The sequence below is a fragment of the Gadus macrocephalus genome, chromosome 6, assembly GCF_031168955.1.
Source record: "Gadus macrocephalus chromosome 6, ASM3116895v1".
NCBI classification, from domain to species: domain Eukaryota; kingdom Metazoa; phylum Chordata; class Actinopteri; order Gadiformes; family Gadidae; genus Gadus; species Gadus macrocephalus.
In genome coordinates this window covers 8766933-8778997 of record NC_082387.1, presented here as the reverse complement: position 1 = coordinate 8778997, position 12065 = coordinate 8766933, and the positions used below count along the sequence as shown (strand labels likewise).

The 12065-nt window shown below is 44.8% G+C and overlaps 1 protein-coding gene across 1 annotated transcript in view; it reads right to left on the bottom strand.

Moving 5' to 3' along the window:
• Positions 1-2823: 2823 nt before the first annotated feature.
• The window catches only part of dmrt1 (doublesex and mab-3 related transcription factor 1), a 26384-nt gene continuing 17142 nt past the window's right edge, over positions 2824-12065 (bottom strand). The window contains exon 5 of the mRNA XM_060053869.1: positions 2824-3966. Within this exon, the coding sequence (XP_059909852.1) occupies positions 3824-3966 (143 nt within the window). The 3' untranslated portion in view covers positions 2824-3823. The remainder of the gene's footprint in view (positions 3967-12065) is intronic.

The following is a 12065-nucleotide window of genomic DNA, read 5'->3' as shown; positions in this document are numbered from 1 at the left end:
CTTCTGGAGTGTTTGGATGAGTTTAAATAATGAAACGGAATTAATAATATAAAACTGAGTGTAATGTTTTTCTACACTAAAGTGTAATTGCAAAAATTAGTAGGCTATAATCTTGCAGCAGAAGTATTTTATAACGAAATTTCGCTTCTAACGAAAATGTAGATTTAAATAACCGAGGCCTTTATGAATGAAACTCTACAGGTTAGGGACAACGATATGGTGACATGCATGTTTAATTGTTTCACGTAGGCTATAGGCCTGGCTTTATGTGATAACGCCGAAGTCCAACTCATGTTTTAAACTGTAAAGGCTCACCATAATTAACCGAAGCAATGAACTCAACACTCACTTTGTTTATATTTATTTCCAGAAATCCGTGCTGAGACAACTGCTGAGGACTTCTCTCCCCGTTAAATTACATTAGATGGATAATAATTCCAGTTGATTACAAATAACAAATATCATAAATAAACCTTCAATTGCATATATAATGTGATATTTTGTTATTTTGTTTTGATACAGATGGTCAAGGAAATTACTTAACATAAAAATCCCATGTTTTTTGTATGGTCATGCTTTACTATAGAAATACAGAACCAATCCCCATCAATTGACCATTTTGCATGAATTTGTTCAAGTATCAGCACCTAGGCCTAGTCTATATTATTATAATTATAATTATCTATATCAAAAGAAGTCCATTATCATTTATATACATGTTGTAGTGATGTGATATTCTGGTCTCCACTCAAATATGAATAGGTCTGTGTTAAAATTCAAAAGGTTTGCGTGTCCTACAAATTGTGTAGGCCTACACCTGTCCCAAAACAGTTACTTTATATATACGTAGTAAATTTGCTACATTTGGTGGCAAAGTTTGACTGATGAAGTCATCCTGGTTGGATAGAATTATATTCACAGGGCTGAGTTGATGTTACAAGAAGCATTCTGCTTCAACCTCTCACTCATAGCGACATTTTAATGTACTCCAAGCTATGGGAGGAGTTGACCTACACTGAATGGGGTTATTACAAAACTCTGATTGGGGGGCGTGGCTGTCACTCAGAAAGCCTGTCATGGGCACGCTGATTTAGCTGCCCCTGGGGAGGCGGGACACACAGAGCTTCCGGCAGAGCTAATGGTGACCGGAATTAGCTAGACGGCTTTACCAAGCACGTGCAGCATCCGTCAATCTGTCAATAGCGTTTAGTTCAAGATTCGTCAGCGATAACTCTCCTCCAGCGGGAATATAAATGCTTATTAAACACTTTGCATGCGGTGCACACCACTATACCCCCCAAACAAACTAAATAACAATACTTTTGAACAAACTAAATAACAATACTTTGAACAAGGTCCCAGTTAGGCCATGATGGTCACCACCAACCTGAACCACTCATAATATAGCTTATCTTAAAATGAAAACCCAGACTTATTAATAACCATCGTATACAAGGGAAAGCGTGAAGTGGTATTCAACGTCCGGCTACAACTACACAACCACACCGCAGATAGACAAACCGATGGTCGCTGACACACAACGTCAACGACGGCCTCGTAACACGGTTGGGCCTGTCTCGTATTGGCCTGTTTATGTGTGCTTTGCACTAATGGCATGGGCGTTTACGGCCGGACCTGGCTTGCCTTCAGACGAACACATCAGAACTGCCCGCCTCCGATCTCCCCCGTCCTATTGGTTGACCCGCTAACGACCAATTGAGACCCCCCCCCCGAATCAATCCGGATGGAGAAGGGAACCATCACTCAGGGGTCGAGTGTCCTACTGTAGTCACTTGGTTCACCGTGAACACATATGCCTGTGTTTAAAGACACGCTGCAAAGATATTAATCTTTGTTTTTTCACAAACTGTCCCATTCCAATGGTAGACCTACATTGCTCATTGCTCCTCTTCGTTATTTCTCTCTTTCAGTGGATGCAAATTAATTTCATTACATTTTGCTTGACTTAAAAAAAAAAAATCGGAATCACAATAAAATTTAAGTTATCTCATAATTTCCCTTTATCCCATTTATTTAAACCTTCAAGAACTTCTTTACATGCAGAATGCAACGCCATTGACGAGGGTACAAGTTGGGCAAAAACACACGTATACCTGCACAAGCAAACGTACACATGCACTGCACGCTGTATGTCCTTCCCTGCAGTGCTGTTAGCGTCAGGACGGTGACTCTGAGCTCAGACTCCCCTCCAGCGGGGGCGGGGCTTGATTCATTGCAGGCCACGGCATCTCAAGGAAAACCAATCGCGTGACACTTTCTCCCCTGCGCTGCCTGTACCCACACTCAGGCCAGCAGTAGTCGTAGCTGCTACAGCGGGATGGCTAGGGTTGGCAGCCGGTTGCCCCTGACAACGATGATAAAATGGCCTCCCTTAACTAAACTCGTAAAGCAGTGGGCAATAAAACTCAATCATCCGTAAAATCCAATTAAGTCATTATCTGACTGATTGTATCTTTAATTGAAAACAGAAGTGACAGTAAATTTCTGTGATATATCAGGACCAATCGATACTGCTGTACAATCCGGTCTCAAGAAGTGATTTATAATGTCAAAGGCTTATAGGTAACTCGACATTCTTCTCTCTAAAACCAGTGGTGGATGAAATTAAGAGTAAGTGCGTTTCATAAAAAAAAGATGGTCGCATTATTGATTGCGACAGACGGGGCAGATTCCAATGAATGTTTTTGGAAAAGTAATTTTCTTTTTTTCTGTTTAATGTTGTTGTTCTAGAACACAATCACACTTACACTGAATTTTTATATCCATAAACCTTGTAGCGACATAAACACCAGAGAAGCCAGATTACATTTGTTGCTGTTTTATTAAAACATAAATGCAAATAAACCATTTCAGAGCATGTTAAATCCAAACAAATCAACAATGCGAACAATAAACAATTTTAAAAGTCCTTTCAAGTCAGGGAATTGTTCATTTTCATGGTAAGCACAGTAATATGTATATGATTATGCTTATCCTCTAACAGCAAGGACCGCCTATCTTTACTCTATACATATATTTGGAGTGTGCACTGCGTTGTGTTGATGAATTCAGATCGTTGTAGTTTATGCCCTATACCCTCCCTCAAGGGCACATTGTGTTTCAAGGGGTAAAATAAATATAAACAAACCCACACCAAGGGCAGATACGCATGCACGCACGCACGCACGCACGCACGCACGCACGCACGCACGCACGCACGCACACACACACCCATGTTGATTACAGCTCAAGATCTGTGGGGGTAAATGTATTTGTGCATGCACAACAAGACACACTCAAATAAATATGTGTGCATGTTTGCGTGTTGACATTCTTACCACATGTCCACATCTGTGCACTTATTGTGCAGGTTTCTGTGCATTCTATTCCTTAGGATTTGCATATGATAACACGCACGCGCGGACGTCATCATATGCAAATCCTAAGGAATAGAATCGATCCAGAACCTCTGTGTTGGCTTTTCAAGGTATCTTTGTGGATTCAGGTTGTGAGTGAAGCGTATCTCTTATCTGGCCAATCAGAGACCGTTAATTTCATCAGTGGGTGTAATGAGGGAACTTTAAATGGGCTACAATTACTACTATAAGTTTATTAAAGACAAAAATATGTCTTATAGTCTTTGCTTAAAATCAGTGACACACATAACATTTCATCATGTAATAAGTCCCCCCCCCCCCCCCCCCCCAACCAAAACAAACAAACTGATTGAGGTCAACAACTAAACCCTTGAAATGACCACAACGAAGGCCTTTAACAACACAACAGTACCGCCCTCGGAAAAAACAAAGCCCTAGAAGGGGCTTCACTTGGAGTCGACGGAGTAGTTGGACGACCCACCGGCGACGTCACAAACCCCCTTGCCCCCGGAGGAGCCCAGGGAGCTGATGGAGAGACAGGCCATGGAGGAGTCGTGACCACCACCGCCGCCAGCACCTGGAGAATAGGCTGGACACACGTACAGAACCCTGATATACTGGAGCCATGTTGGGATAAGATCATTATAAAAAACTCTATACAAGACTTTTATTTCGTTTTTACGTTTATTTTTTAACCATTCAGTGGACCCTTATACTTCAGCCATTTTTGACTGTGTTCAACCCGCGGTTCATTGTTTTGTTGTACTAGTATGGTGTCTCTCTCAAATGTATCAAATGCACTGTAACCTTGTAAAACTCGATGAACAGCAAAATGAAAAGAATATTTTGTTTTCTGGTAGAGCTGTCAGATGAAACATAACCACCAACAACAACAATTACAACATTGTGGTGGAGCAGGGAACAGACTTGGAAGCCTGACTCTACCGTAGTTCTCTTGGCCCCACAGCCCACCCACCAGAGTATTGATCCTGACACAAAGACAGAGCTCAGTGTAATCCTGGCTTCACTTCTGCTGTTCCAAAGGAAAGCTGACCACTGGGAAAACAAATTGTGACGACAGACAGTAACTGAAGAAACAAATTCAGGCAAAATGAAGGCTAATCGTAATCTGATCGTAGAGGTTTTGTCCTTGGTAATAATACTAGAGATGTGGCTAACATCAAGGATCATTACACCACGTCGGAGCAAGCCAAGCATTCCTTCACGTATCTCCCCCTGATATCTGTGCATCCAGATGTGTATCGTTACCTTAAACTCATTTCCTTTATTGTTCTTGTCTGTGTTGTTTCCCTTGATAGGCACTTTGTATACATTATAAAGTTGGATTTTATTTGATAGTATGGGTAAAGATAACTTTCCCCTTACAAGCGCATTCTTTTGACTATTAAATAAGTAATTTAATAATCCCACATATCAATGCACAATTCCCTGTGAACACAACCTTAACGAGGCGCCATCTAACACAATTAAGAGACATGCACACGTCATAACACTGGGCTGAGCCTTTTATCGGCCCTCAAGCTCATTTAAGCTTTTCTTAAACACCGGCTCTCTCTCTCTCTCTCTCTCTCTCTCTCTCTCTCTCTCTCTCTCTCTCTCTCTCTCTCTCTCTCTCTCTCTCTCTCTCTCTCTCTCTCTCTCTCTCTCTCTCTCTCTCTCTCTCTCTCTCTCTCTCTCTCTCTCTCTCTCTCTCTCTCTCTCTCTCTCTCTCTCTCTCCCTCTCTCCCTCCCTCTCCCGCAGCGAAGGAGGGAGTGAAGAGAAAGAGTAATTTTTCTCCTCATTAACTTCCTGATTGGTTCCAGACTCTGCTTTCTGCCCGTCTGCAGTTTGTCACCCACTCCAAACTGGCGGGGCCCTGAATCGTTAATACTATTGTTTGTGTAGCTTCGCACTACTGTGCCCCGCCATTTCTCTCCGCCGCCATTGGTCCTCTTGTACAGCTATAAGGGCAGAGGGACTAGGGAGGGGGTGGTCGTGAATTAGGCCATTCCCGGCTAATTCCCCCTGCCTGTTCATCAGCTGGAAATCTATGGTGTAATTAAAGGTGGCTGGCTATCATATGTTGAATCATTACACAAGATGCTTCTGCTGCTCACGTGCTCTGGGTCGGGCTGTAGTTGCATTTGAGTCGTTGCTTTTTCTTTTTTTCTTTACTTTACGCAGATTAATGTTGTTGAGTGGAAATCTCTTGTTCCCTTGTTCTCAATTAGGCTCCTCCGAGGGTAAATTATAGTCAGAGGGTTTGTTCAGCGATTTGTCACGCTGTACTGCAAGTGCTGATTGGGATTCATTTAAAACCAGGTTGCCAATGCATCTCTGCATCTTTTAAAACTGATGCTTGCATTCAAACAGCGGTATAAGAGGCCATTATAATAAAAAGTGTTCACTTGAATGTGTATAATAAGCGATATGTGTTTCATCATGTATCAAAATTTATTTAATTGGAAAACAGAAATGCATACTTGACTTGTGGCAATGGGAATGGAGACTACCAACAACATTTAGAGGGTTTTCCCCGGATAGAAAAAACCTGCAAATGCGCGCAGATTTTAGCAAGCGGGAGCCTTCTTCTCGATAAAAATTGTTTGCATAAACAAGGAAGTCTACTCATCCACAATTCCTGACACCCAACGCCGTGCAGGGGAAAATAGTGCAGGCGTACATGAAGTCATGTTTGAGGTGCAACTGAAAAAATGTCTGCGGTAGCTAAACTAGCAAAATTGAAGAACAAACGTTTTGTTCAATGTGTTTTGTGCACACTGGCAAAAACTGATAAGAAAACATTCTTGCTGCATATCTGGAATGCAAAATGTTACTTTTATCTATTACATTTTGTCTTTTCAAGATATATAACCGCATGACGCACCTACAACATCAATGCACATTTCCATGCTTTGATATATTGTTAATAGATTTATAATATTAAATCTAAAAACCGTCATTTCCATTGATGAGTACACAACATTTTTATTTTGATCAGTGATCAATTTCGATTTTGTCGAAAAAATGTGTTTCCTGTTTCAAATGTCAGAGAACCTTTTGGTGCTAGGAAGTCCTGAGAAATAATATCAATACAAATTGACACACCATATAAATATATCAAAGCCCATAACAATGTAAGACTCACTTCACAGAGGTTGTGATGAACGTAGGCAAACATCAAGAGTTCTGTACAAGACATACAGTTACCAGCACAATGGACTGCTTTCTTCTGAATATCACCGCCTTAGATTAACCCTCAACAATGCACAGTTTATCTCAGGCCTTCAAAAGCACCACCGTCACCTTTCTGCAGACAAAGTATACCAAATAAGGAAGTATTTGTACTCTTCCGTTTGAATATAAGCCAACAACTTGGTTGTGTCCATTCAAGTTGAAAACACATCATGTAACAAGAGAGGCTTTACGTGTTCTGGGAATGTCGAAGCGGACCTTTCTTCCCCAAGTGAACTTTTGCCCTTTCTCTAGTCACTCAGCGCACTATATAAGATTTCCAAACTATTAAACTGTCTTTGTGTGAAATAACAAAAGAAAGCAATTTTTTTCAAACATGTCCCCGTTTGAGAGACGGAGTGGGGGAGGAAGGGAGGGAGGGAGGGAGGGAGGGAGGGAGGGAGGGAGGGTCAGGGAGGCAACGATGGCACAACCATTTCTGAAACTGCCAAAAGGGGGAACAAAGGACCAGATGTGAGAAGATGGTGATTAGGTGTGATCCACCATGGATAAGCGCTCTCTCTCTCTCTTTCTCCCTCTCTCTCTCTCTGCAGGCTTCATTCTCTCTCTCTCTCTCTCTCTCCCCTCTCTGTATCCTTCTCTCTCTCTGTATCTGTCTCTCTCTCTCTCTCTCTCTCTCTCTCTCTCTCTCTGTCTCTCTCTCCCTCTCTCTGCAGGCTTCATTCTCTCTCTATCTCTCTCTCTCTCTAGGCTTCATTCCCTTCTGTTGGCTTCGTGCTCTCTCTCTCTCTACTCATCCACCGTGCACACCAGCAGGGCCATGAGGGCAGATAAGGCACTTTAATAAACACACACGCACACCAGCATGCATGCACGCGCACGCATAACATGCCGACACTGGCATCGCAACACCATCGTGAGTCGTGCAGGCTGGTGAATTGTGGCTGGATGGATTGTGGACGCTTGTGGATAATTATCTTGACTTTTTACACACACACACACACACACACACACACACACACACACACACACACACACACACACACACACACACACACACACACACACACACACACACACACACACACACACACACACACACACACACAACAATGAAATGACTATTGCTACTCCAAAAAAATAATGAATGATCCCACAGTTCGAAAACACATTAATAAAAATATGCAAATAAATAGACTGTGAATGTTATCTCAATGTCCATTCAATGTTTTTTCCCTTTTTTTTTATTAGAAGCACTGAAATTCATTTCTAAGAGCATAATGTCTGCTGCCCCCAGTAAGGGCTGTTTTCGTGCGACGACATTAAAATGACACGGGGTGTCAAAGCGTGCGCAGGGAAAAGACCCTGATCCGCCGGGTGTTGAGGGGGTAGCGGGGGTAGCAGCCTCCCGGGTAGCCTGGGACGGGAGCGGGGCTTGACTCGGGTTGACCCTCTGGAAGATGGACGTTCCCCTTACCGGGGATGACATGGGCGTCTGGCTCATCATTAGGAACGGCGGTAAGACTTAATGGCCCAGAAAACTCAGTCAAAGAGCGCACAGACAGGCAGCCTTTAAACAGGTCACGCCTCAGGGCCCGGCCCGGCACTCAACGCGGGGCCCGCGGCCCTATGTCATTTATCTGCTGATTTCTGACCGGTGTTTACAATTGAGCTGCACTTTACTTACCGCAGGGGAGAGGAGATGAATACAGAAACAGGCAAAGGCTGTGTGTACGTGTGTGTGTGTGTGTGATTGATAAAATAAGTACATATATTTAGCCTGAATAAGGCTACGTCCCACCGATGTGATGGAAGGAACCCTTGCAATCGCAGTATAAAGAATGTTTCCGAACAGGGTGCAGAGGGGACACCGTTTGTGGCGCTGGGGAAAACGACCGCTTGCCCTCCACAGAGAACAAAATGAAAATCTTCAAGACTGGCACTGTAAGTATAAAAAAAGTGATTCTGTAGAGTTCTGTAAACTCCAACCCCCCCCCCCCCCCCCCCCCCCCCAATAATTCCCCCCACAAACTTTCTTGAGGCAGGTTGAGGTTAAGCAACAACAAAGTGATCCCTTTATGTGGGTTCAACACTTGAACCCCTCATTCGCATAAGGTAGGAAGCTGGGACCTATGGGTGGTGGGGGGGGCATCATTGTCTGACAGAAGGCAGGAGGGGGTGGGGGTATCAGCTCTGGGGGTCAAAGGGTAATTGAGCAGAGAGGAACCTCTGCTCCTGTATTGTTAACCAATCTGTCCCCAGTGTAAGGGACGGCAGAGAAGGGCGTGACGCGGTCTCTGGTCCCTATGCTAAACCCCCCCCGCAACCCCCTGCGCACACTGTGTGCCCCATCAACTCATAAGATGGCCCGTCAGTCTATCTGTTTGGCCTCTTGACATACTCCCTCCAAAAGTTATGGATAAACAATAATGAGTCAGGGCGCTGGATCAATATGTATTATTTTTTGGCCTCTTTTGTTTATCATTATAGCTTCACGACGCCAGGCGAGATTCATCGTGGGAGGCACCGAGGGGGGAGTTACGGGACACGGCGATGAGTAATACGTCCCACGAAGGAGGGCGCTTCTTTTGCACGGGGCCTTAAAACGCCAACTGTGTGTGTCCAGGTTACTGGGGTGTTTCAGAGCACTGCCTCGGCGCAGTTTGTCAAACACACCCTGCTGTGCATGCAAAGCACTTCTGGGAGAAACCGCAATCACGTATCAATCACGCACGAAGGTACTAGAAATGGCAATCCGAGCCCACAGCACAAAGAATCAAAATGGGGCTGTTTGAGTAGTAGTCAATGTCCCGCACAGTATAGCTGTGTTGTGATAGTCAATGTAATACGACTGAGTTGATCTGGTTTCTATTACCCACTCAAATGGACACATCTGCGACATGGAATGAAAGTCCAGTAATAGCCTTCCACTTTATACAGCTGAATGTTAATATATTCCGAATGCTTTCCTTTACTGGCGTCATGCCCCACAGGGTAGCAACAAATGAAGATCAAATAAATGTCATACTCTCAATAACGATGTAATAAAGAAAAACAACAAAAGATGACTTGCCAAAGTAAAAATATTTCTACATCATTCTTTGATGACTTTAAACCCCCAAGTACCATAAACCGAAATAGGTGTGTTCCAACACTTCACACCTTATGGCTGAGCCTCTGGGAGTGTGTGATGGCATGAGTGAGGGAATGAATGAGTGTGTGCGTGTGCGTGTGTTTGAGACAGTGAGGACCAGAGAGAGAGAGAGAGTAAGAGAGGGTATAGCAGGACATAAACTACAAAGCTGAAGCTGTTTAATGTCCCCACTGCCCGGGGCCAGTGTTAATGGTGGTGTTGTACAACACATTACCAGCACGCTTGTATCCCCAGCAATTACTGCTGGTATTTAGTCCCGTCGTAGCGCCGCAGGCTAGGCGGTTCCTTTAGCTCAACAGGAGAGTTAGCAAGACCGCATGACAGGCGTCCGAGCAGGGGCCGCCCTGTGTGTGTGTGTGTGTGTTCGTTTATGTGTGTGTGTTCGTTTATGTGTGTGTGTGTTTATGTGTGTGTGTGTGTGTGTGTGTGTGTGTGTGTGTGTGTGTGTGTGTGTGTGTGTGTGTGTGTGTGTGTGTGTGTGTGTGTGTGTGTGTGTGTGTGTGTGTGTGTGTGTGTGTGTGTGTGTGGAGAAAACCCCGGGGAGGAATTGAATAAACGTCAGGCTGAACATAAGCCCTGCTGGGGGCCCCAGTGGGACCACTTTCTCTCCAGTCTGACTCTTACAGCCAGGTCATTATTTTGGTTTCAAAGGGAATAAAGGGCGGGACAAAGAAAGGACTTTTGCAAGAAGAATTTGCGGAAAAACAACAAATTATTATTAATATCAATAATTAACATAATCCAAAACTAACTTTATCTTTTGTGGAGATGGTAGATTTGGATCAAATGATGAGATTGCAAATATAAATGAAAAGCCAATATTCATCTTCCAGATCAAGGTACTTTACAAAGTCGATTACCGATGCTGATTCAGAAAAACAGAAAAGTATAGAAACTCTGCCTATAGCTAACCAACTATTTAAAAAAAATGAAACTTTATGTAATTCAAATTTAGCAAAATCTCAACAGAGACAACATTGTATTTTCATATAATAATAATAATAATATGAATTTCTTTCCCATTTAGCTAAAATCTTCCTTCCCCCGCCCCCCCTCCAGAGAAGTCAGAGGTCTGGTTCAGACTCGAGGCGTTCCCTGGAGCCTCTTGCGCAGAACGGCTCTGTAACGGAGCGGCAACCCAACAGTTCTCACTGCAAAGCAACCCAGGGGAACCGCCCAGCTCAGAGCAGCGGATGGCAAACCACGAGACGTGCCTCTCCACGCACGCCGGCCTGACGTATGGCGCGGGGACGGACGGCACATCGCTTCAGGGGCGATAAAAGTAATAAAGCGAGGGGTCCCTATGGCAACTCCACATTACCCCAGTCACGGGCCCCTGCAGCTGTATATACTGTGTACCGACGTGCTACCCGACTTACTCAACCCTGCGAGAGTGTATGTGTGTGTGTTTAAGTGAGAGTGTGTGGCTGCTTGCTGGGGAAGGGGGGGGGGGGGGGGGGGGAGGTTGACAAGTTCAGGCTCTGAGTAATTTGATCTGAAAGTAGGTGAGGCCCATTTTACATGGGAAACAAAGAAACTTATCGATGTCCATCTCTCTTTCGTTTTTCAGTGTGCAGGGCGGCGGCGTTGACAGAGATTATACGCAGTAACTCACTTGTTGTGCCCCCCCCCCCCCCACCCCACCACCGCGCTACAGATCCAACGCGGGGGAAATCAATGGAATATCATCCGCAAAGATAGTAATGGATTTCTAACTTAATGGGCTCACACAGGGTGTTATCGATCGGCCCGGGATTAACATGAGCCATACCTCAACACACTGATTTGCATTTAAATTACTGTACACTGTGTGTGCTGACACCAATATAACAAAACGGACCGAGGTATCGCATAGCACACACAGACGCTCCACATGTTCAGCGCCGAACCAAGAGACTCCATCCATCCATCCCCCCCCAGCCCCCAGCCCCCACACCCCACCCCCTACCCCCCGGCCGAAGTGAAAAACGAGGCAAAAGTTTCGCTCAACGTACTTTGGTAGTCCTCGCAAAAAAAGTTTGAGCAACAACAACAACAATGTCGAAATTTGACAAAGCCTTGGCAGTGACGGGGGTGGGGGGGGGGGGGGGGGGGGGGGGGGATGAGGAGAGGGATAAGGCGGCCCAGGAAGAAAACACATAAACAACAACAACAGACTTTGCCATAAGCTGTCCTCCGCTGTAGGACCCGTAACTCACGCGGGCAGCTCATCTCGCAGACCCCCGCCGGGACCCCCCCCCCCCGACAGGAAGTGAGGCGGGCGGGGGGGGGAAGGGAGGGAGGGTGCTGAAGATCAGTGAGGAGGGGAGGTGATGTTAGGAGAATGAAAGGGTAGTGT